General features: G+C 34.9%; 1 protein-coding gene across 1 annotated transcript in view; it reads right to left on the bottom strand.

Annotated features, from left to right (window-relative positions):
* Nucleotides 1-18642, bottom strand: part of LOC126880952 (uncharacterized) — a 67916-nt gene extending 49274 nt beyond the window's left edge. The window contains exons 1-4 of the mRNA XM_050645033.1: nt 18496-18642; nt 10642-12755; nt 9675-10350; nt 9002-9347 (exon numbers count right to left, since the gene is read on the bottom strand). Coding sequence (XP_050500990.1) covers nt 9002-9347; nt 9675-10350; nt 10642-12755; nt 18496-18642 — 3283 coding nt within the window. The remainder of the gene's footprint in view (nt 1-9001; nt 9348-9674; nt 10351-10641; nt 12756-18495) is intronic.
* Nucleotides 18643-27459: the final 8817 nt, after the last annotated feature.

The raw sequence follows: 27459 nt of genomic DNA, 5'->3' as shown, positions 1-27459 counted from the left end.
AGGCACTAACAACCTTAACTACGAATGTATTTGGATATCTCATCCAATTTTAATAAATTAAGGATCAGGTTCGATTATTATGTATTTTTTTGCAAAATTTTTTTGATTGGATATTTTCGGGGCCACCTAATGAAATTTTAGGTAATCTTTAATGCAATTAATGTTTGGCTTAAACAGTCACGAATAACTTACAAACTAAAGCACTTAATATAAGAAATGCTTAAAAAATAATAAAGTACCATAGAATACCGTTTCATTACAATACTTAAATACAGGGTGTTCCATTTAAGAAAACTCTGAAAATACTCATTCCACGCTTCGACCCACCCTGTATACTAAAATTAAACATTTCGCTATACTGTTAATGTTTAACAATAGTAGACTATATTAAAAATGGTTTGAACATATACAGAAAATTTGATGTCAAATCACTACAATTCTACAGGGTGTAAATGTTGCTACGAAATTGATAAAAAAACGTAAATACCTTTAAACTACCTCATATAATATTACAAAACCCTATATTTTAAGAAAGTAAATATTGAGGAGAATCCAAAAATGTAAAAATATACATGGTGATCCATTAAAAAAACATAAGTTTGTGTCACCCTGTCAATACGGACGCCCCTGTGTATTTGAAAATATTTTTGAGTTATGGTACTGTATGTGCCCCAACTTTTACCTAAATAACTTTTTTTCATATCTCTTACGACAAACGAGTAACTGGACTTTGTCACACTAATGCCCCACCATGTATACAAAGAACGGAAGAACAGTGAATGCGTTATACACGCTTTAGTTTCATTGCAATGTATCTTTTACATGTTTGTTTAATTGCATTTTAACAAAAATATTTATGCACTTCTATTTTTCACCGTAGTACTCCCTCATCTGTTATTTAAAACAACGCAAACAACAAAAGCAATTTACTGAAATATCATGCAGAGGATAGACATAGCTAAACGCACACCCATCAATAGTAAATAGAGATTTTCATAGAGATTTTCCATTAAAACGTTCATCAAAATGCACTTTTGAAATAAATCTCGATACTAGCGACGATTATCGCAATTTACCAAACTAAAATGTTGCATAAATGTACATAAATTATCTCTTGTTACATAAATGATAATGTTTGATAGTCAGAGTTGGTTTATTATTTTTAACAGGTAATGCAGCGTCCATTAGCTAAAAACAGGATGGAATGGTGAGGTTGACCGGATGTGCAAATAATGGTTTCGGATAAAAGACAACTAATGTATAGTAAAAGCTTTTATATTAAGTACTAAATAATACGGTTTGGTTTGTATCGTTGATTGACCACAAGTCTTTCTAATAGGATTTTGTCAGTTTAGATTAACATCATTTCATATCAATTATATTTTTGTCTCATTTCGAAATATTGTACACTAGGGTGGGCCGAAAAAAACTTTTTTTTTTTATTTCGTGGTACTATACCGTGGAAAAGTTGCTACTAGGATAAAGTTTAAATTACAAATAGAATTTTTTAAATTGATTGATATCTTCCGGTCGCGCATTGGTCGTAAAATTTGAAAAACTGGTTGTTTTTGAAATTTTTTTAAAAACACAAAAATATTTTATCCCGTTTTGCTATACCGCGTACATTTTTCCTTAAGGGGTCAGGATTAAAATAAAGCAAAGAGAAAAAGATATATTGACATATTCCGGTCGCGCATCGTCCATGAAATATTAAAAAATATTGTTTTTTGCTATTTTTATCTTTGAAAACACAACGCTTTTAATAATATAAAACCAATTTAACGGCCGTACTTTTCATATGCCAGGCATAAGACTTAAATAAAAAAAAACAACTGAATTGGAATAAAAATGCAATAAAAATTTCAAAAACAACCAATTTTTTTTTAAATTTTACGACCAATGCGCGACTGGAAGATATCATCCAATTTGAAAAATTATTTTTGTAATTTAAAACTCTATCCTAGTAGCAACTTTTCCGCGGTATAGCAACACGAAATAGAATAAAAAGTTTTTTTCGGCCCACCCAATTGTAAATAAGTATAATGCATTCGCCATTTTTTATACTAAAACATCCACCATTTTCAATACAAATACATACGTCATAATAATAATATTCTTTGCAAAATTTTTTTGATTGGATATTTTCGGGGCCACCTAATGAAATTTTACGTAAGAAAAAGTAAGCAATATAATACTTTTTCTTCTTCTTCTTCGCGCGACTAGGATTACTCCTGTTTGCCTCTTATTCTGTTTCAGTTGTTGATGACTGTACATTTTCTTTCCACCTTTTCGGCGTCCTTCCAACGGGTCTTCTGCTATTCGCCGTGTGCAAGTACTAGGAGTGGATAACGAGAAACGATCGTACGCGAATAGCGTAGAAATATTGCAACTCTCTTAAATAATCCATGTTATCAATTGATATTGTCAAATTGACGTATATTTCATATCTACTGTCATTGAAGAAGAAAAATATATAATTGATGGATTTGACCGTTACATGATGGAAGTTCATTTTATCTAACAATAAAACACTGAAAACGTTTGTTTTATATACTTCCACAAAATTTATTATAAATATGTGACTACAGCTGTTTCGGCAGAGTGCCTTTCTCAAGTGATTTAGTTTACTATGGGTTTGCCTTTTTAAAGTTTTTAACTGAAAAGTGGGGAGCTCTTTGTCTCGAGTTGGTTATTCAGAATTCTATCTGTTTGTTTTTTTATTTATTAATTTCCATAGATTCTAATAAAGATAGCTTAAGACCTTTCTTTTGAATATACAGAATTTGAAACTCAAACTTTTCATTAAAAGAATGATTATGATCTAGAAGGTGAAGTGCGTACGTAGAAGTGCCTGTTTTTCTATTATTGAAAGCCCTTTTGTGTTCTGCCATTCGTTTGTCAGAGGTTCTGCCCGTTTGACTAATGTAAGTTTTCGGACAGTCACCACAAGTTAGTTTGTAGACACTACCTGTAGTTGTTTTCACTTTCGGTTCTTATTGTTCTTAATATATTTACTTAAGTTGTTGTTAGTTCTGAAAGCTAGTGTTATTCCTTTCTTTTTTATGTATCTGGCTATTTTTGTTGTCATCTTGCCAGTATATGTGATAGAGCAGAAGGTACTGGGTTTTTTCTGTGCTGGTGGATAGACTAATTTCAGGGCTTTCTTATGGAGTTTTGCTTTAAAATTTTATTAATTGTTTGTTTGTTATAGCCATTGTTTACTGCTATTTGTTAATGATGTTCAGTTCTATTTCAAAGTTATTTTTTGACATGGGAATTTCTGTCAGTCTGTGTATCATGCAATGGTAGGCTGCTAATTTGTGTTGTGTAGGATGGGATGATGAATACCTCAACCCAACAAATAGCTCCCACTCCTCAACCTCTTCAGTTAAAGACTTTAAAAAGGCAAACCTATAGTAAACTAAATCACTTGAGAAAGGCACTCTGCCGAAACAGCTGTAGTCACATAGTTATAACACATTTTGTGGAAGTATAGAAGACAAACGTTTTCAGTGTTTTATTGTTAGAAAAATTATATATGTTGCTTCACAATATTGATATTATATGCAATTATTATATAAAAGTAAATTTATTTAATTGAATTTTGCTTGTAGTACGGCATTTTATTAATTAATTTTATTTACTACAAACAATTGTTTACCTTTTAATAACATAATGGTAGGGGAGCCCAAGCGGGGATTTTTGCAGTTACTCGAGCGCGTCAGATTATCATATGGGGAGAAACCTGGTACACTGCAGATGTACCTCTACCATATATTGGGTCTTAACACAGGGGAGTTCGTTAAGGGGGGCCCGAAAAAAAAAATCTATCCTTAAAAAAACTCGAAATTGTCAGATTAAGATAAGGTAAGTTAAGTACATGCAAGAGAGTGTATATTTAAAAAATCTGACGATTTGGACAGGGCGTAAGGAAATGGGTGAGCCCCAAAGTTTCACAAGAAAAAAGCGAATATTTCGCGAAATGAATGACAGATCGAAAAACTAAAAAATATGTGCTCAATATTTTTTAAAAATCTATCGAATGATACCAAACACGACTTCCCACGGAGAGGGGTGGGGGGCAAATTTAATATTTTAAATACGAATCCCGCGATATTTCGCGAAATGAACATCAGATCGAAAAACTGTAAAGTACACTTATTTAATATTTTTGAAAAATCTATCGGATGGCATCAAACACAACCCCCCACGGGAGTGGGGTGGGCGGTTACTTTAAAATCTTAAATAGGAGCCCCCATTTTTTCTTGCAGATTTGGATTCCTTACGTAAAAATAAGTAACTTTTATTCAAAACATTTTTTCGAATTATGGATAGATGGCGTTATAGTCGGAAAAAACGATTGTTGGAAATGAAAAATTAAAATAAAAAATGGCAAGCGCCCCCTAAAATGGAAAACTTTACTTAACTTTTTTTGGTTTTAGGACCTACTCTTCACAACCCAATAGGTCCCCAAAGCGCTCGAGTGACTGCACATTTAGCATACTTTGCTCCCCTACCATAAACAGTCTTACTCAGTCTTACTTTTTGTTCTTATAATTTTTTTGGGCTACGGCCTTAACAATTATCCAGCAACGAGGACTAATATAATTGGCCAATATAATTAAAAGTGCTAAAAATGTTGCTGAGCTATGAAACAAGGTGTCGCTCTTTCGAACTTGCACGGTCCCAATACAGCTTATTGTTTTTACTGATGTTTGCTAGTTTATCTATCTGGTCGCATGCGAGTACCCTGTTTTAAATATCTTGGTTGCCATATTACTGAACAAATAGATCCAGATAAAGACATAAAATATAGAATCGAGATAGCCCGCACGACATTTTTAAAAATGAGGTCATTCTTCTGTAATGATAACTTGCAACTTCAACTTCGAAAGCGCATGATTAAATGTCACATTTGGTCAGTCCTCTTGTATGGTGTCGAAGCATGGACAATAAAAATATCCACGATTATTCGTTTGGAGGCCTTTGAAATATGGCTGCACAGACGTACACTGAAAATACCATGGACGGCTATGCTGACAAATGTGGCCGTCCTTAACAGAGCAAATGCTGCCCGCGAGCTGCTTGATAACATCAAATATAGAAAGATGGCCTATTTTGGACACGTAGTAAGGGATGTCGGTATAATATTCCTCAACTTACTGTGATGGGTAAAATCGAAGGACGCAGAGGAATTGGTAGAAAGCAGGCCTCTTGGTTGAAGAATATCAGGGAGTGGACAGGAATCAAGAAAGCAGAACAACTATTTAGAATAGCTGGAGACAGAGACAGTTTTGCCAAGTTAATCGCCAACGTCAAGGGAACTTGATGGGGCACGTTAAGAAGAAACGTTCGTTCCAGTTTTTTTTTTCTTGCTTTTATCAACCTGTTAATATTTTGACTTTTGCATTGTTCGCGTTTACTTCTGTTGTTTTGTATGCCTCGCTATTGATCTTAATACTTTTATTTCTCTTGTCTTGCAGCCCTTATTTTTTTTGCTTTCCGTGGTCAGATATATTAGGTCTGGATCCCGCGTATGAAAAAAAAGTTGATTAATAGCAAACTGAAAATTTGTTAATAGCTTAAGGGTATCTAGTCGGATAAACTTTGATATATGGGAACACTGGAACATGGGCAGTTTTAATTGTGGAACAGGTTAAAATTTGGAACGGTCAGACCACGAAAACGGCACATTTATCTTGTCCGACAGAATAGACTTAAACTCTCCGAACAGAGATTAAACTCTCATGCCAAAATCATACTGCTATTTATCACCTGTCATAATTCCTGTCATTTCACATATTCTACATGTTCCACTCATTAAAACTCCCATTTGGTGATAAATAGCAGTCTGATTTTTGACGCTGTTCCAGACGCTTTGCTAAAACTTTTTCTAATTCGTTAAAATTTAAAACTGGTAAAAGCTCACGGCTAGCTTATTTATAATTTATGTTGTATTATTTTAGAAGTTTGTCGAAATGATGATGAGATTTTTAAAAATTCTAACGAAATTCGTACAAAACTTAGACAAGAAAGAATCAATATTTATACTTGCTATATTAACGAGATTTTTTTAGAATGTTTAAAATGGTATCTCGCTACCCTGAACCTAATACTTTTTCCCTTAAAATCGAAAGCCAAAACCGAAACCTATTACCCGACCCTCTGTTTCTCGCCAGTATCACATAACGGCAGATAAATTTCACCTGCTGATAAATCGACAAGGAGCCCTCGACAAAACGATTCAGCGGATCTATTAACCCTGACCGCCCCCGAACGACCGGTAGGCGCGCCCCGTATCGCTCCTTGCTTCGCACCTTCGAACCGAAAATTATCACATCGCCTTAGACGTTGTTTCGATAAAATTTAAGGGTTAGCGATGCCGGAGCTAAAGCTGAGGCGGTAACGATAACCGTTATGCCGGAAAAATGTATGGAGGGCGATGGGTGAGTGATGGCTATTGGATGTTTTATTCTAAGCCGGTGTCTAAGAGATAACGGTGTGGAAGACAAATCCTTTTAGACATAATTGCGAGGACAACGTGAGTGGAAAAGTTCATGGCATGTTTTTAAACAGAAAAGTTGCAGGCAGGTATATAAGCGTAAAACAAAATGATGTTGTTATTTGTTGTTATTTTCCAATGTGTCACCTGTGTTGGAGTAGTAGTGTAGTGTCACGTCAACACGTCAACAACTCACGTTCCCAGAACATTGTCGCAAAACTTAAGGAATAAGGTAAATATAACAAATTCGAAACACTGTAAGTTAATATACAGTGAGCACGTAAAGGTTGGAATTAATTCATTTTCTCGAGAATGGACAATTCTGGAAAAAAATCCCGAAACAGGTCAATTTTTATTTTTAAATTACGACTTTTTGGCATATATATCATACTAGTGACGTCACCCATCTGGGCGTGATGACGCCATCGATGATTTTTTTGAAAATAAGAATAGAGGTTATGTGATAGCTCACTTGAAAGGTAATTCAATTATCTAAATTATCTAAATTATCAAAATGTGCGATCTTTGATGTTAGGATCTCAAATAGGGGCTGATTCTTTGTTTTCTAAAGGAGCTCTGACACCGATTCAATAAAAAACTTAAACATGAGCAAAAAAGGAATAGAATAATTAAATGAGGCGCAAAGAGGTCCACTTACCAATTCAATCCCTGCATTTGGTCTTCAAGAGGGCCCTCAGCTGCATTTAACACTGCACCAAGTCCATACACGAAAAAAGCCTTACCAGCTAGGCTTTTACACCGGCAAACGAGCGAGCCGTTGGTTGAGTGGCAACTTGCGAGCTGTTGATTGTAGAACAACTTGCGAGCCATTGATTGTAGAGGCACTAGCTTCTCTTACTTTTTGACGAACACTACTAGGCTCCAGTTTTTGCACTCATTAAAGCAAACCTCTTTTCTATCGCGATAAAAGGCAAAATAACTAGAGTTGGGACTATTTGCCTTCCTCGTGTAAATAAGTTAATTCAAATTTAAATGAAAATACAACATTCTCCCCCACCAAAATGCAGCTTTGAATGGTGCATTTTAAAACTATTACAAGCTAATAAACAAAAAAAAAATAACTTAAATCATGGCACTTTGGAATAAATCCCAAAAAAAATTAAACAATATCATACTAATAACAAGATCACCAAAAAAACTAAGGAATTATTTAGATAGGCAGAGGACACAGCTTGACCAGGGGGCGTCGAAGAATTCCCTTTGTGGTCTTAACATCCGCAACACTTATAATTCCATCCTGTCCCGGAAATACTTGGGATATTCGTCCCAAACGCCATTGCGACGGAGGGATATTATCATCCTTTATAAGGACCATCGTTCCTAGTTCGATAGGTTTTAAATTATCGGATGAAGTCCATTTACTGCGCTGATGCAAAGTATGCAAATATTCTTTGCTCCAGCGTTCCAAAAAAGTTTTATGCATTTGATTTATTAACTTCCATCTCATCAAATGAGATGCAGGAATATACGCTCCATCAAGAGGTTCAAACACAGCCGAAAGAGGTTCTAGATTTAAAAAATGACCCGGCGTTAGAACTGACAAATCATTAGGATCAGAACTTATAGGGGTCAAGGGCCTAGAATTAAGATACGATTCAATCTGAATTACGACCGTGTTTAGTTCCTCATATGACAAGATCTGATCGCCTATAACGCGAGCTAGGTGCGTCTTTACTGACTTTATTCCCGCCTCCCATAAACCGCCAAAGTGGGCAGCAGATGCAGCATTAAAATGGAAGGAAATATTTTCATTTGAAGCAGCATTTTTCATGAGGTTAAGGTATTTAGCAGCGCCAACAAAATTACTGCCACGATCAGAATATAAATTATCAACCCTACCACGACGAGCTATGAAACGCTGCAAAGCAGAGAGAAAAGTCTCACTCTATAAATCACTAGCTAACTCTAAATGAAGAGCTTTGGTGGCCATGCAAACAAAGAGGCAAAGATACACCTTACAAGATTTAGCTCCTCGATAGCGATTCATCACAACATAAAACGGTCCACCAAAATCCATACCTGAATTCAGGAAGGGTTTAACCTGGGAAATTCTAACTAGGGGTAAGTTACCCATTGGAGGTTGGTAATTTCTAGGATTGGGCCTCCAACACTGTATACATTTTGACAAAACCGAGCGTATAGCACGCTTAGGAGACAAAATTCAAAATGACTGGGCAAGCAAAAAACTAACTGTACGCAGCCCAGCATGACAGTATCGTTTATGGTAATAATCAATCAGCAAATAAGTTAATCGACTTTCGCGAGGTAGGATGCAAGGAAATTTCTTATCAATCGAAACAGACAAATATCTAAGACGACTTCCAACCCGTAATATTCCTTGATCATCGATAAAGCAGGACAACTTTCGCAAAGGTTTGGAAAAAACATTTCCATCGAACTCCCTTTCAAAATATCGATGTTGAGTATATTTAACTAGCATAATCAATGACTCATAAAGTTCCTTTGAACTTAAGGGACCTTCTCTCTTATCATTGGGGAATTTTGAATTCCAAGCAAACCTCAAGATCCAAGCTATAAGTCGTCGTATAAACGAGAAATCGGAAATGTCATTCAATAGATTCTCAAGAAAATTATCATCATTAACACAAGCCAAAGTTACCGTACGCTCCTCATCAAACATTTCAGCACACTCAGAAAAGCAACAGGAAGCGTCTGGAATGGGATCGGTGTTATACAAAAACTCAGGACCTGCAAACCAATGAGATTGCTCCAACATTAGAGCAGGTAAAACACCTCTGGAAGCCAAATCAGCGGGATTCTGAGCAGAAGGAACATAAAACCAACTATTAGGAGAAAGGCGTTCCTGTATATATGAAACCCGGTTAGAAACAAAAGTTTTCCAACGATGAGGAGAGGATTTTATCCAACTTAGAGCTACCTGAGAATCGGACCAAGCTACAAATTTTGCGATTTTAAGTTTAGGATCTAATACTCTAACTACAAACTGCATGAGTTTAGATAGTAGAACTGCAGCGGACAGCTCCAAACGTGGAATGCTTACAGTTCTTATGGGAGCCACTTTTGACTTCGCGCAAACAAAAAAGACACAAACCTGACCATCTGGTAGAACAAAACGCAAATAAATAACAGCGGCATAACCCTTTTCACTACTGTCACAAAACCCATGTACCTCACAACAAATATACCTGGACACGAACATGCACCTAGGTATTTCAAGCTGTGCAAGGGATAACAGTTGTTCCTTATACTGGTTCCAAACTTTACAAATTGAGTCTGGAGGAGAGTCATCCCAGTCGATTCCGGACAACCATAAACGTTGGATAAGGTGCTTCGTGAACAAAGTCATGGGAGCTAGAAACCCTACAGGATCAAACACTCGGGCCAATTCAGACAACATACTTCTCTTAGTACAAGATTTGTCCAGAGCTGTCACTTCAAAAGAAAAACAATCCAACTGTGCATTCCATACAAGTCCAAGGATTTTTAGAGGTGACGAACAACTAGTATCATCAAAAGAAATAGGTTTCTTACCAATATGCGACTCCGGTAAACCTTCTAATAATCGCATATCATTGCTCGACCACTTACGCAATTCAAACTGACCTCGAGATAACAAGGATATCAACTCATTCCGAAGATCTAGCGCAATTTCTAAGGTATCACCACCACAAACTATATCGTCAACATAAGTACTCGTACGCAAAACTTCAGCGGCAAGGGGAAACTCTCTACCTTCATCTTCACTCAGCTGCAACAAAGTCCTTAAAGCAAGAAAAGGAGCTGATGATACACCATAAGTAACTGTTAATAACCGAAATTCCTGTAACTCTTCATCAGGAGAGAATCTAAAAACAATCCTCTGATAATCACAATGACTTTTCTCAACTCGTATCTGCCTATACATCTGCTTAATATCCGTGGATAAGACATATTTATGAAGTCGAAAACCCAATAAAATAGTTAAAATATCTTGTTGTAGTTTCTTTCCAGTAAACAAGCACTGATTAAGAGAATTCTGATTTCCAATTCGAGCAGAAGCATTAAATACAACTCGCAACTTGGTAGTCAAACTATCAGGTTTTAATACAGCATGGTGAGGAATATAGTAACAAGATAATGGACGAGAAGTTTCTGACACAAGCTCCATATGATGCAAATCCAAATAATCTTTCATAAAGGTACAATATTCCTGATAAACACTAGGATTTTTCAAAAGCCTTTTTTCTAAGGAAAGAAAACGATTTACAGCTAACTCAAACATTCCTGGAAAAACAGGAGATAATTCCCTGAAAGGTAGAGCAACGGTATAACGACCAGAGCCGTCTCGACAAACATTCTCAACAAAATTTTTCTCACAAAGAATATCTTCAGGAGCTGAACATTCTACTTCAGGAACAGTTTCTAAACTCCAAAACTGCTTTACAGACTCCTCCAACGAAAACATTTGATCCACGTGACAAAACAACGAGGTGGCAGATGTCATAGGAACCGAACTACAGGGACCCATAAGGACATAGCCAAAAACGGTATTAAGAGCATCAGGCATACCTCTAGGAGTTTGAACTTTACCTTCTAATAATAACTGAGAAAAGATATCAGCTCCAAGCAATAAGTCCACCTTACCAGATAGATGAAACCGAGGATCTGCCAACTTTAAATTAGCAATATAAGACCAATGCCCAACATCCAAACTAACAACGGGTAGGTCCTCACAAATTTTTGGCAACACAAACGCCTCACAATTAAAAATAGGATCCACTCTATCCACAGGTTTTATCTGAAGATCAACTCGACCAACCACTGTACTTTTTATAGCACCAATACCTTGTACCGATAAGGTAGCAGAAGAATGTCTAATACCTAACTGACGAATACAAGACTGAGATACAAAAGAGGTCATGCTGCCCCCATCAATTAAAGCTCGAACAGGTTGATACAATCCACAACCATCCATAATTTCTACCACAGCAGTAGCTAACAAAACGCTCGAGTTTTTTGAGGTAACACTACCTAATGATGCAGCATGTGAGCTCAATGTTCCAGTATTAACCTGAGCATCAGAAGAAGCAGTAGTCGGAGCGGCAGCAACAGAAGTAGCGCCGTGAGTGGCACTTTCAGACTTTTTAAAATGTAAAAGACTATGGTGGGATGAATTACAATGACCACAATGAGAGGTGACACTACAACTACGAGAATCGTGTTTTTCTAAACATTTAAAACAAAGACGCATTCTTTTACAAGCGTTGTACCGTTCATAAGAAGATTTATTTAAAAATAAAGAACAATCTTTTAAATGGTGATCGGCAGAACATAACAAACAAGTCGTCGTATTAGGCTTCGAAAAAAAACTATAGCGATTATTGACTTTAGAACCATTTTTATTTGCATTGTGTTTAGAAGGCGATTTATTTTTTCTATTAGAATCCTTGGGAGAACAAGGCGACAACAAGGATGAGTCAAACGAAATGCATTGACTTTCTAAGAAATCAGATAATTGAATAAAAGTAGGCATTTCACTAGACCCATGTAATAATTCAAACCGTTGGTGAGTCTCCTCGTCAAGCTTGGTGAGAATTTTGTAAGCTAACACAAAATCCGAAATTTTATAACCCAAATTTTCTAAAGCTGATAAATTTTCCGAAAAGGTATCAATTAAATTACTATAACTATCAGAATTCTTAAACATAGTTGCGGGAGCTTCTTCAATTTTGCACCAATGTGCCATTGCACGCAAACGTTTATTTAAATACCTATTTTTTAATTTATCATAAATCCTAACATAATTTTCTCTAGCTAAAGGCAAGGATTTAGCTAACCTTAAAGGAGGCCCTTCTAAACTTTGAATCAAATACGTTAATTTTTCCGTATCATCAACGTTAGGTCTACGGTGCACAAGCGCATCGAACAAGTCAAAAAAAGTAATTGCTGACGTAAACTCACCGGAAAATTTAACTAATTCTAACTGCGGCAAGCGAACATTACTAGGAGGTTGTACTGCATTCGAAGCGGCGATATTTTGCTCATTTTTTTGACTATTATCATCATTTTCAAAGAGATCCGCGAAATTAGCCTTGATCTGATAATAATCATTTAAAAATTGGGAACGAATAATGTCCTCAGAATCTAATTGAGCATCCGTAGGTTCAGAGTTCAAAAGATTTGTAACGATGTTTTGATGATTTTTGTTAAAACTCTCCAAAACATCGTCTAACTCTGAGTACCGAACACGAAAAAGCGACTGCTTATGAACCTCTGTAAGAGAAGAATTGGATAAACGCAATAACGTTTCTAAATCGTTCATCCATTCTCCTTTGAAACGTATATTTTTTCAATTAATCAGCCATTATGGAGAAAAAAGAATAAAAATTTGTTTAACGTAATCAACGATAAAATTAAAAATACAAATAATCAACGATCCCCTGGTCAAGCTGCCACTGGCATAAAGAGAACGCAATTTTAACTATAAATAAATTCAAATAGCTAATATTTTCAAGTTTAATGACCTAAACAATTAAACTTAATAAATTTATCAAAAAACAAGAATCCTTATCAAGCTGCCGTAAAGGCGAGGACTTTAAAATTTGAAAACTCACAAAATTCTGTGTATTGAATACCTGAAAACCATTCAAGGTCAACCAATTGACATTACCTGCTAGACAAGAAAAGAAGCAAAAACTGTACGCAATGTTTTTCGGGCGTTATTTCAAAATGCAAATTTTATTATCTTATTCAAAATTAATTGTTAACAAGCAATTTTGTATACAAGCGAGGAAAAACAAGCCACCCCAACAATAATTGAACAATTAATTATAAAAGCAATAAAGTTTAAATTCTTTAAAAAACCGACTATCAAAACACCTCAAAAAACAATATCCACGTTCGAAGTGACCAAAATGTGCGATCTTTGATGTTAGGATCTCAAATAGGGGCTGATTCTTTGTTTTCTAAAGGAGCTCTGACACCGATTCAATAAAAAACTTAAACATGAGCAAAAAAGGAATAGAATAATTAAATGAGGCGCAAAGAGGTCCACTTACCAATTCAATCCCTGCATTTGGTCTTCAAGAGGGCCCTCAGCTGCATTTAACACTGCACCAAGTCCATACACGAAAAAAGCCTTACCAGCTAGGCTTTTACACCGGCAAACGAGCGAGCCGTTGGTTGAGTGGCAACTTGCGAGCTGTTGATTGTAGAACAACTTGCGAGCCATTGATTGTAGAGGCACTAGCTTCTCTTACTTTTTGACGAACACTACTAGGCTCCAGTTTTTGCACTCATTAAAGCAAACCTCTTTTCTATCGCGATAAAAGGCAAAATAACTAGAGTTGGGACTATTTGCCTTCCTCGTGTAAATAAGTTAATTCAAATTTAAATGAAAATACAACAATTCAGTACTATAAACATTGACATAATTAAAATTAACATGAAGTAAAACTCCCTAGTGTAGTTGGTATATTTAATAAAAATTATAAATTTTTTTAAAAATTCAAACGGATTACGTTCATAATGTTTTTGGACTTATCAGTCCATCATCAGTGAACTCTCTGTCCTTGCTAAATAGCCACAATGCCAAACACTGGTTAAGATGTATGATCTAACTACATAGTGAAATTTGTAAAATAATTTGGCTTACATTGGATGCCAATGGATTGATACTAGCAACATGATGCTCTACTCCATTAATTAAGAGATTTTTTATATATTAAAAATCATATATAAAATATCATATATAAAAAAAATCTCTTAATTAATGGAGTAGAGCATCATGTTGCTAGTATTAATCCGTTGGCATCCAATGTAAGCCAAATTAACTTACAAATTTCACTATGTAGTTAGAACATACATCTTAACCAGTGTTTGGCATTGTGGCTATTTAGCAAGCACAGAGAGTTCAGTGATGATGGACTGATAAGTCCGAAAACGTTATGAACGTAAACGAAATATACCAACTACACTAGGGAGTTTTACTTCATGTACTAGATGGTATACAGCCAACCTTCGGGTATTATCCCGTTTTATTTTTCATTAACATAATTATTTATACAGAGTGTCCAAAAAAAATTTTAATTAAACTTATTGACATAAAAAGAAGAATGCATGTAAATTATTTAATACAAAATACATTTTACTGCTCTCAGAAAACAGAAAAAAATGTTTATTTAACAAATAAATATTGTTTATGCTTAAATTCAATATTATAGCAGCCACACCTGCCTCTGGACAGTTTGAATATATTTAATTTAAGCGAAAAGCGATGATTATTTTTCAAATAGACATTTTTTTTTGTTTTCTGAGAGCACTAAAACGTATTTTGAATTAAATAAATTACATACGTTCTCCTTTTTATATCAATAAATTTAATAAAAAAAATTTTTTTGGACACCTTGTATAAATAATTATGTTAATGTTTCATAATGTTTAATAACCATTCAAATGAACTATCACACAATCCCTATTCTCATTTAAGAAAATCATCGATGACGTCATCGCGCCCAGATAGATGACGTCACTATTATGATATATATTTCAAAGAGACGTAATTTAAAAATAAAAATTGACCTACTTCGGGATTTTTTTTCCAAAATCGTCCTTTCTCGAGAAAATGAATTAATTCAAAGCTTTACGTGCTCACTGTATAAGTTGGAAATCACTTTGGTACGAGATAAAATTATTTCTATTCTTGCTTCAAAAAATTATAAAATACGATGAGATCCGTCAATTTTTATATAGCAATGTTCGATTTTTAAACATCAGTTAAATGTGTAGGGTGATTGACGCAAGCCTAGCATAATACTGTTATGAAACTGTCTTTACTATTGTATTATTTATATTTTTAGGTACTAAGTTTAATTTAAATAAAGGAAGACTTACTTATATATTATTTTATTTACGTCACTTATTTAATTTATTTAATAGTTACAAATAACTCAAACTAACACATCTAATTTATTGACAAATTCAAATTTATGATTTTACTAACTAAAACATAATAATTCTGATAACTAATACATTTCAAAATACACGGTGAACAACTCGATTCGGATACAATAATTATTATGCGTCGATAACTGACTGGCCTGCTGATGAATCTCCCATCCTTGTATACTTCGGTAGCGCTCGTTCTGAATGCGTGGAAAGGAATTGTATTCTCTGGTAACGCCAAGAATCTTCGAAAAGAAGAATATCGTCGACCATCTTGGCAAGAAATATCAAGCCTAGGCTCAGTAGTTAAGACGTATTGGGCCCAGTGGGACTCATTTATCTTGGAGGACAGCTTGCTTAAACGAGTAATGGAAAATGATGATGGTTCAGCGAGGAGAACACTGTTGGTGATTCCAAAGAGCAGAGTAGCCGAAGTACTTCGTCAGTTACACGACAGTCCATCAGGAGGGCACTTTGGTGTAAAGAAAATGCTTCAGAGAATTCGGGAACGATTTTATTGTATGAAAAGTTCCGACGATGTGAAGGACTGGTGTAAGAAATGTACCACCTGTGCTACAAGTAACGGACCCTACCGGAAAAGAAAGGCTCCTATGAGACAGTACAACGTTGAAAGTCCGTTTGAAAGAATAGCTTTGGATATTGCCGGGCCATTTCCAGAAAGTGAAAATGGATGCAAATACATGTTGGTGGTAATGGATTACTTCACGAAATGGGTTAACGTCTATGCAATTCCAGACCAGAATGCCGCCACTATTGCAGATGTGTTAATCAAAGACTGCATCAGCCGAATTGGAGTGCCTCTGGAGATCCATAGTGACCAAGGAAGGAACTTTGATAGCGATCTATTTCAGGGAATTTGTGATAGACTAGGCATGAAGAAGACAAGAACCACGGCCTATCACCTGCAATCGGATGGAATGGTGGAGCGTATGAATAAGACAGTCGGCAAGTATTTGACAAAGATGGTGTCCAATCATCAGCGAGACTGGGACCAGTACCTTCCGTTCTTCGCAATGGCCTATAGATCTGCTGTTAATGAATCAACGGGCAAAACACCAGCAAATGTCCTATTTGGACGTAAGATGCGTCTACCCTGTGATCTAGAGTTTGGATGTCGACCTGGAGAAGATGTGGCTAGTGAGGATTATGTGAATGAAGTGCGAAGAAGAATGGACGATATACATAAGTTGATCCGTTCCCATCTTCAGATCGCTAGCGACCGAATAAAGAAACGATAGGATACTCAAGCCGAGAAGGGATGTTTCGAGGAGAACGACAAAGTCTGGCTTTATAATCCAAAAGGCGGACCGGTTGTTCTCCCAAGTTGCAGCAGTTCTGGGAAGGTCCGTACCTCACTGTCAAGAAAATTAATGACGTTATCTACCGAATAAGCAAGATTCCTAGGGGAAAGCCGATGATAGTCCACCATAACCGGTTGGCTCCGTACGAGGGAGACCACGATATAGATGAAGAAGTGGACGTAAACCAAGTTCGAGAAATACCTAACCTCACGTTTGAGGAGTTCATGGGGACCTATGGAGGTACCGGCAAAGCGAGACATGGTGTTATCACTAAAGAAAAGCGAGATCTACTCGCATTTCCCGATGACTATTCACTGGCCCATACCATCCCGGCTAGTATCAAAGACGCACGAGGGTTGTTATCTGCCTTTCGAAGGAAGTTTGGTCGAGTTGCAGAACTTCAATGCCAACTACCAGCTCCTGGCAAAGCATTGAAACTCCAAGATGCATCGCGGTTACCTATTATATCTAGAAAAAAGACACTGTCCATGACCAACCTACCTACCAAGATGTATGGGATGCATTAATTCAATTGAGTGGGCGCGTTTTATATTACATAATATCTTCTACTTCTCTATGTTTGCAACGCCACGTATCGTTGGATCCCATCTTAATACGTACTGTTATGGTTTGACAACCTATTTGGCGTCGGTATGACATTTAACATTGTTAAACATAAAAAATAAAAGTAACATATTTATGAATAACCCTATTGATAATAATATAGTTGGAAAAATTTATCTTGAAATGGTTCAAAAGCGTCACAAACATTTTTTCTTTATATTAACCACATTGTAATGAAAATAGTACACATATTAAAATAGCGATCCAAGCATAGGTGCTCCATTAGAAACACCTTAAAATCAGCCCATTCAGCAGGATAAAAGACCGTGCCGAATAAGCCGATTAGTATTCAGAATGGTCCGCACAACATAGATGAAGAAGTGGAAGTAAACCAAGTTCGAGAAATACTTAACCTCACGTTTGAGGAGTTCATGGGGGCCTATGGAGGTACCGGTAAAGCGAGACATGGTGTTACCACTAAAGAAAAGCGAGATCTACTCGCACTTCCCGATGACTATTCACTGGCCCATACCATCCCGGCCAGTATCAAAGACGCAAGAGGGTTGTCATCTGCCTTTCGAAGGAAGTTTGGTCGAGTTGCAGAACTTCAATGCCAACTACCAGCTCCTGGCAAAGCATTGAAACTCCAAGATGCATCGCGGTTACCTATTATATCTAGAAAAAAGACACTGTCCATGACCAACCTACCTACCAAGATGTAAGGGATGCAATAATTCAATTGAGTGGGCGCGTTTTCTATTACATAATATCTTCTACTTCTCTATGTTTGCAACGCCAGGTATCGTTGGATCCCAGCTTAACACGTACTGTTATTGTTTGATAATCTATTTGGTGTCGGTATGACATTTAACATCGTTAAACATAAAAAATAAAAATAACATCTTTATGAATAACCCTATTGATAATAATATAGTTGGAAAAATTTATCTTGAAATGGTTCAAACCGTTACAATTTTTTTTCTTTATATTAACCACATTGTAATGAAAATAGTACACATAATAAAATAGCGGTCCAAGCATAGGGGCTCCATCTGAAACACCTTAAAACCAGCCCATTCAGCAGGATAAAAGACCGTGCCGAATGAGCCGATTAGTATTCAGAATGGTCCGCTTAAGCAGGTAAGATAAAGAAATAAGTGTGGTATTGTGTATTCAACTGACCTGGGGCTCGTCGTTCAACTTGCGGTGGTGATGATCGGATGCCTGCAGGGACCTCTTGCGGACGTGTTCGTGCTCAAACACGTAGAAGCCTTCCAGAGAACCGATCTGCAACAAAATAGCTGATGTCAGATAGTGTTTACACGACATGTTAGAATTTGAATTTGGCGAAAAGGTTGACTTTGTTGTCTAAGAATATAAATTATGCGGTGTTTTCTGAAAAAAGTAATAAGTTAAACTGATCTCTAAGGAATTTCCTTAAACTGTTTTATTATGTATCAATTATTATGATTAGAGTCCGGATTTCTAAGCTTAATTCTTATGGTAAATAGCTATTTGTATAACGAGGGAGGAAAGTGCTATTTTTCCTCCCGAGAATGAAGTTTACTGCCCGACGCGTAGCGGAGGGCAGTAATCATTCAAGGGAGGAAAAGGCACTTTACTCCCATGTTATACATATGGTTTTTCCACCTTCCTCAAATAACAAGTCATTTTTTCATTTTTACGTAATTTATTTATGTAACTAACCAACAAAATTTATTAGAACTAAAACTAACAAGTAGGTACAATATAACTGTCAACTGTCAAATATAAGTCAAATTATTAATGTAAACATTGTCAAATCAGAATAACAATTTACTGTTTTTTACCGTTCTGCAAAATACAGAGTGTTTTTAAATAAACGTTAAAATGTATAGATACTTACGTAATAGAAAATAGATATTGTACAGGGCGTCAATAAGTTATATTTCATGAATGAAATACCATGACGTCACTTTTACTTTTCCTCCCTAGGGAGGAAAAATATTTTCCTCCCTAGGGAGGAAAAGTACAACTTTGCTCCCTACAATCAGGTCCGGAAAAGTATACTTTCGGTAGAGGTAGGTGGAAATAATACATTTTCTTTTTAAATATGAACCAAACATGCAAAAATAAGTCATTTTAACAGCCCCTTTTTATGCTTTTTTGCTTTTGTTAAAATTATTATGCCTTTTTTAAATAAGTTGCAAAATGAAAGCTTTAAATCATTTTTAAAAAAGTACCTACTATTGAAGACATGTGCCGGATGAAAGTACTTTGCGAAAAAATATGTTAATTGCATTTACAATAAAACCAGAAAAAAAGTAAAAACACTAGTGGGAAATAATTACATCTGGTTTGCTGTGGACGAGACTGCGTATATTTATGGAAGATACGTCGTTAATTTAATCATAGGCGTACTTCATGAAGAAATCTTGACGAAGGGTTATTTAGTGTGCTCAAAAGAACTAGAAGCAATAAATAACAATACAGTTCCAAGATTCGTAAATGACGCTTTAACAAATTTGAATCTTCCCGAGGGTGTGCCCATCAACAAAATAGTACTAATGCTTTTCGACGCTGCACCATATATTATGATCAAAACAGCATCAAATCTTAAAGTGTTTCATCCCAATTCTAATTCACTGTACGTGTCTAGCACACGGCCTGAATCGCGTTGCTGAGACTATACGAATTTCCACTTGTTGATGAGTTGATAAAAAATAATAAAAAAAAACTTCATTAAAGCTCCTTTAAGGGTGCAAATTTTTAGAGACCGATTCCCTAACACTCCATTACCACCGGAACCAGTGTTAACTTGGTGGGGTAGACGGTTAGATGCAGCTTTATACTACGCCAAATATTTCGAAAATTTTAAAAGCTTCGTATTGGAACTTAAAGAGACGGCTAGCAAATCGATACCTAAAATATTGTCAGGATGTTTTAGGTGAAACAGAATTACAAAACAATCTTGCATTTATCACAAGCAACTTTTGTTCCTTTTGTTCTGTGAGTGAAACAATAAAATATTTGAAGAAACAGCAAATATCATTAGTTGAGTCGATCCAAAAAATAAACAGTTTTGAAAAAAAGATGGAAGGTATCCCTGGAAAAATTGGTCACATAGTATTAACAAAATTCAAAGATGTATTAACAAAAAACGAAGGATTTCAAAAGGTGAAGAAAATATTTTCAATATTAAATTGAGAACACGCTGAAGATATAAATATGGATCCGGCAGTTGTGGCAAAGTATAAGTAGTAAGCACCGATAACCAGTGTGGACGTTGAAAAAAGCTTTTAGATATACAAAAATGTTTTGAGTAATAGGTGCCGAAACTTTACGATGGAACATTTAAATAAGTAATTAGTTATTTCATTCTTTAAACAAAAATGATATATTTTCCTTCATCTAAAGCGTGTCGATAAAAATTAAGTTTAAGCAATTTTGATTCAGTTATCTATTTTTTTTTTTGTTTATTCTATTTTATTATTAAATTTATAATAGGTCTTGACTAGTTGCTAAGTTAAGCTTGGAGATAATTAGGTATATATTTATATTTTCTTTAAAAAAAAAATGGTTTGTCAAAATTTATATGCTTATTTTCATGCTTTTTTTGTATAATAAAATGCTTTTTTTCGTAAAATTGTAATGCTTTTTAAGCGCTTTTTTGCGTTTCTTTGTGCTTTTAAATGCGAACTCTAATTATGATAAAGTCCTAAATATCTCTTTATATTCATGATAATCTGTTTTTTGATACAGTTACTGTTGAAATCAAACATACAAATATTCTTTATTTTCTGAGGATAGGAAAAATATAATTAAAAGTATAAAATTTAGATTTAGAGTTTGTGGACTGTATAAGGGGTGGCTAAAAATCATGGGAGGGGATGTAATTAATTAAGTTCATAAAATAGATTATCTTTATAACTGCTATTTCACTCGCGCATCGATAATCGTCACATATGCAGGGACCACACGCGGTTGTTTCTCGTACGAGGTTTTCTATAAAGCATTGGCGGAAATTTTTCATTATATTATTTCTGTTTGAATAATATTTCATTGAAGAGACTGAAAAAGCACATCTATTCTATAAGAGAGAGGATGTCAGATAGATTCGCCGTATTTTAGCAAATACGAAGAGAATATACAAGAGCGAAAAAGGCGTCTTTTCACTTTAAGACCAGAAGTCAGACAGATTCGCGATACTATTTACCACGTGGTTAATAGTGGTTACCATTAACCCTAGAAGAACCAAGGAGGGTTAAAAAGTATCCACAAAATTGCAATATATACGATTTTCTAAATAACTTTGTTCCTAAAAATCTCAAATAATTAGTAGTTGTCGGCGTACTACTGCCCTACTAGATGGCATAATTAGCATTTCTATAATTTAATGTATTTCCTCATACTTTTATAAAAACTAGACAGTTTACTATAAATAATTCCCTTGAATCCCTTCAACACCATCCCAAAATGGAAAGGGACGATGTCATTCATGTGTCAAATTAGCAAAATCTAAAAAAAAAACAGGCCAATAAGTGGGCAAAAACAACCATAGTTTGTTCAAGATGCAAGTACAGTCCATCTAATTTACTTACCGTTGCACGTCATTATCTACGTTAGAGATCTAAGTTGACATTGTTGCCGAATTACAAAAAATTCTTCAATTCATTTTAAATCAAATACATCACACAATTTTTGCGGAAGTGGATTATACAGCAAAACAAATTAATATTCAATTTAAATAAGTAAAAGTCATCTTAACGAATCAGATCTTACTCACAAGTATTGGATTAAAAAACCATCTCCGCCTTTATGTACTGCATTACAGAACAATCCTATTTTTTCAAAGGAATTAAACACAGTAGACAAAAACTTAGACTACTTTGCTCTCTTCCATAAAACTGATGTAATAATACCCACATACAACGAAAACAACATAATCAGCAACAATATCCTGAAATCTATTTTGAACTGCTACAGTGATGCAACAGTTATATACACAGATGCATCTAAATCAGGAGAAGGGTCTGGCTGTGCGTATTTTTTACCCTCAGGAGGTTCCGAATTCAAGTACAAACTTCCCAATGAGTTTTCAATTTTCTCTGCGGAATCATTGGCCATACTCGAAGCGTTGAAATATATTAAAAACTCTTATACTAAAAAAACGTTAATTCTTTCAGACTGCCTATCAGTTTTACAGAATATCAAAAATACTTTTTTGCCCAAAACATTTAGTAATCCTTACATATTTTTAATAAAGGATATGTTAAAGCAGTTAGAAGACTCTGGCTTCAATATAAAATTTATTTGGGTTAAGGCACATATTGGACTCAAAGATAATGAGTATGTAGACTACTTAGCCAAATCCAGTATAACATCAGGCACTTTATTGTCATATTCTTTATGTGTATCAGATGTTATTACTATTTTTAAAAGAAACCAACTATCGATATGGAAAGATCAATGGAATCTTTACTGCTTAACAAACCCCACAAGATACACCACTTTACAACCAGTGATTCCACAAAATACATGGTTTAAGAGTTTTAAAGCTCCACGTAAATATATAACAACTATAAATCGATTACGTTTTGGGCATGCTTGCTATCCAAGTCATTTAAAGAAAATAAATGTGATTGAAGACAATAATTGCAAACATTGCGGAAAGCAGGGTGATCTTGATCATATCTTTTTTGAATGTACTAAGTTTCAACAGCATTCAAACTCTCTCTATAAAAATTTAATTCAACTTGATATGCATGCACCATTCAATATACAGTCTTTGCTGGCTACAGGCTCACAACAAATATACAATATCATTATAGATTTCTTGTCAGATACACGCACAGTCCTATAAGATTTTTTATGATTTAAGTTCAGATTTGCATCTTTTTTTTGTCATAAATGTTTTATCACTTTATCAGAGTTCCATTATTGTTTTTATTGTATTATTATTGTATTGTATTATTTATTGTGTTACTATATTGTTTCTGTTTATTTTGTATTAGGATTAGGATTGTATTTTGTTTATTGCAACTGGCTGAATGACTAATGTCCATGCCATTAAATAAAAAAAAAAAAAAATAAGTAAAAACTTTAGAAATAGAAAACAATAATTAGGTTATAATGTTACATTAAAGTACATAATAAAAACAGTAAATATAATGAAACAAATACTTATAGTAAATAATATAAACAAATATGAAGTGTCATCACCGCAACTGTCAAATAAATGTTACCAATTTATGCCAAAATATCACCTGCGTTCGATTATACTTACAGTGTATTCCGAACAAATGTGCTTCATAAAAACGCTTTATAATCCATTTATATAAATTAAATGAAACATATTATTGTGTATTTCTGTGAGTAAGTTGACATTAATAGAAATCTTTAAATATTATTTCTACGCGTATATAATAAAATATGTCTAGTGGCTGTAATGCCAGTGTACTCGGCAAAGTGATTCTAAAAAATAACACACCTACCACCTAAATATTTCGTGTTGGTATCATGTGACGTCACGGGCTATGACGCGGATGACGTGCAACGGTAAGTAAATTAGATGGAGTATATGTATGTGGTAAGCACAGCAAGAAGTCAAATGTTTCTGTATCCTACAATGATGCCAATTCCACTGAAGCTGAAGACTCCGGGTAAATTATAAATTCTTATCTTTTAACTGTTCCATTAAAGTCTAGAAATAATATAAAAGTGTTATTTTTAAATTAGTTTAAATAAAGAAGCACGTTTTTGATTAATTTATTTGTGGACATTTATTGACCTTCCTTGGCCCTTAGTCCTCGCTGTGTCTAATGAAAGGTTGATCCTGCGAGGGTTAACAGAGGATAGAATAGAGGATAGAACAGACAGTCAAAATCAGAGTCAAAATCATAGAGAGTTTTCATTTGGAAAGTCTAAGAAAATGTATATAGTTCATAGGAATCGGGTAGAGCCAATAGTAGGATTTATTCATAAGGGTTGGATTAGGTAATAATTTAGGATCTGATACAGTAAACAATGTAATATTATTTTTCGCATGTGAAAAACTGAACAGTTAGGTTTACTTCCATTTGGCTGGCTAGTCCAGGCTGGTGTTCGCTTTTTTTTTGTATATTATAACATGCTTGATAAGGTCGTTTCGTTCAATTCTCGTCTGTATTTTGATATTCGCTCTAACCAAGCTATGGTCACCCCTGGTATAAAAGTTGTTAAGCACTGTCGCGTCCGTATGCCTAAAGAGAAAGGTATTTGATCAGTGCGTCCTCCCAGTCTTGACACACGGAGCAGAAACACTTACCTTAACAAAATCCTCGGCTATCGAACTGAGAATCATACAGAGAAGAATGGAGCGGTCCATGTTAAACCATGTTATTCCATGTGGAGTAACTCTGCGAGACAATAAAAAACGAATAGGTTAGAAGAAGAACCAAGCTGACTGACGTCATTGAAAGGATAACCAGCCTAAATGAGATGGGTAGGACATACAGCCAGAATGGCAGATGGGCGATGGACAAAGAGGATATTGGAATGGAGACCAAGGGAAGACAAGAGAAGCATTGGGTCCATCTTGTAGGTTGACCACCTACAAGATGGACCGACGATTTAAGAAGGCGATTAAATAAAAACGGGTTGGGAGCGGCGCAAGAGAGACGGGGTTAGAAACAGGAGGAATAGTCCTATAGTCAGCAGTGGACTTTTGAGGCTGGATGATCAACTGTCCCGTCTAGTCCATTATTTCACGGTTTTTGCTCTAATTTTTAAAGAACCGCTTGGATTGACACGAAATTTGGCATGCGTATAGCTTACATGTCAAAGAAAAAAAGTGATATTGTGCCGATGTGTGCTTTTGCCCTGGGGGTGACTTTCACCCCCTCTTGGGGGTGAAAAAATATATGTCCAAAATAAGTCCGCAAATGGATAAACTGACTAACTTATGTTCTATAGAGCTTTTTCGCCAAGTCAACACTTTTCGAGTTATTTGCGAGTGAATATGTTCATTTTTCAACAAAATAACTACATTTTTTGACGGTTTTTCGCAAATAACTCAAAAGGTAAGTATTTTGTCGAAAAAAACGTTCTTAGCCAAAATATAGCTTATAAAAAAGTAAAAAAAATGGTGTACGCGTTAGGTCTCTGGATCTTGTAGAACCAGAGTTATAGCCAATGAAAAATAGATTCATATTCACCAAATTTCAAATAGAATATTTCGACGTGGAATATCCAAAAAATTAAGCACTTTTTGGGGACAACTCATTATAACTTTTTTAAAGTGTTTTAAAAAATCTTTATTTCTGTTTTTAGAAAAAGTTTCTAGCCTTAAATTTAAGCAAGTTACGCTCAAAATAAAGTTGGTCCCTTTTGTTTTTGCAAAAAAAAAATCGGGAAGACCAACCCCTAATTAGCAACTTAAATGAAATTAATCGTTACCGCTCCACAAATTATTTTACTTATGTTGTGTTTATATGATCTGTAAGTTTCATCGATTCAAAGTGTATATTTTTAAAAAAATTTGGTTTCAAAGTAAAATTTTTAAAAATTTAAATTTTGAAAAATATGCTTTTTTTCAAAATAACTTAAAAATTGTTAGAGATACCAAAAATCTAGAAGAACAAAAAAAGTCAGATTTGCTTTTTTGAATATCATGTATTTTTTGTTTTTCTGTTAGACAAAAATTGATTAAGATTTGGTGTTTCTAAATTTGCATACATTCGTGATCAATGACTCGTTCAACCCCTTTTAACTACAGCCCTTTCAATAATAAGTACTTTGAACCGATGAAACTTACAGATCATATAAATAATATATACACGAGTCAAGAAACTTGTGAGGTCGTAACGATTAAGTTCATTTAAGATACTAATTAGGGGGTGATTTTCTCGATTTTTTTACCAAAACCAAAAAGGGACTAACTTTATTTTGAGCGTGACTTGTTTAATTTTGATGCTAGAAATTTTTTTTATAAAACAAAAATGAAGATATTTTTAAACACTTTAAATAAGTTGTAATGAGTTTTCCTCGAAATGTGCTTCATTTTTGGTTATTTCACATTAAAATATTCCATTTAGAATTTGACGAATATGAACCTATTTTTCATTAGCTATAACTCTGCTTCTACTTGTTGTAGAGACGTGGTGTATATACCATTTTTTTTAAATTTTTACAGGCTATATTTTTTCTTAGAATGTTTTTTTCGACAAAATACTTACTATTTGAGTTATTTGCGAAAACCCGTCTAAAAGCGTGGTTATTTTGTTGAAAAAATGAACATATTCACTGCCAAATAACTCGAAAAGTATTGAGTTAGTGAAAAACTCTATAGAACAAAAGTTACTTAAAATTATCCAGTTTATCCATTTCCTGACTTTCTTTGGACGAATATTTTTTTACTGGGGTGTAACCCCGTTATGTGCTTTTGCACTGGGGATGAAAACCACCCCCAGGGCAAAAGCATATATCGGCACAATATCACTTTTTTTCTTTGACTTGTTAGCTATGTGTATGTCAATTTTCATGTCAATCCAAGCGGTTCTTTAAAATTTAGAGGTTTTGCAATATTTTACCGTTAAAGAACGGACTAGTCGGTGCATAGGTTTTTGTTATTGGAGAATATGTAACTACTCTATTTTACCTTTAGTTTTTTGTTTAACCCTGTTCATGGTGGTCTTTTAGGGTTTTTTGTTGCGTTCTTTTAAGGTTTTCTTGAGATGTCTGAAATATAATTTTTAGCTCTTTCCGTATCTTATCTGAACCTTATTAATACTTTTAAAAGAAAGATATTAAGGAAGTTAGTGGTACTCATTTGCGACAATGGTATATGGAGAATAAGGTTCATCCACGGATTATACCATTATTATAAAAAACACTCTACAGCAAATTATGTAAAAATAAAAAGATGGGAAGGTCACCTGATAAGAATGGACAACAATACAACACCCAGTAGAGCGCTTAGCGGAACTATGGTGGGACTTTGGTCATTAGGACGACCAATGAAGAGGTGGATAAACGAAGTGACAACCGATGCCCAAGACATATTGATGGTGGATATATAACTGAAGGACAGCAGCCAGGGACAGATGTACTTGGAGGCGGTTGCTTAGGGAGGCCAGGGCCCAACTTGGGCTGTAGCGGCATAGGAGATATCTTGTCTAAATCATGTCT

This window comes from Diabrotica virgifera, chromosome 2 (assembly GCF_917563875.1).
Source record: "Diabrotica virgifera virgifera chromosome 2, PGI_DIABVI_V3a".
Taxonomy (NCBI): Eukaryota; Metazoa; Arthropoda; class Insecta; order Coleoptera; family Chrysomelidae; genus Diabrotica; species Diabrotica virgifera.
This window is presented reverse-complemented; position numbering and strand designations above follow the sequence as displayed.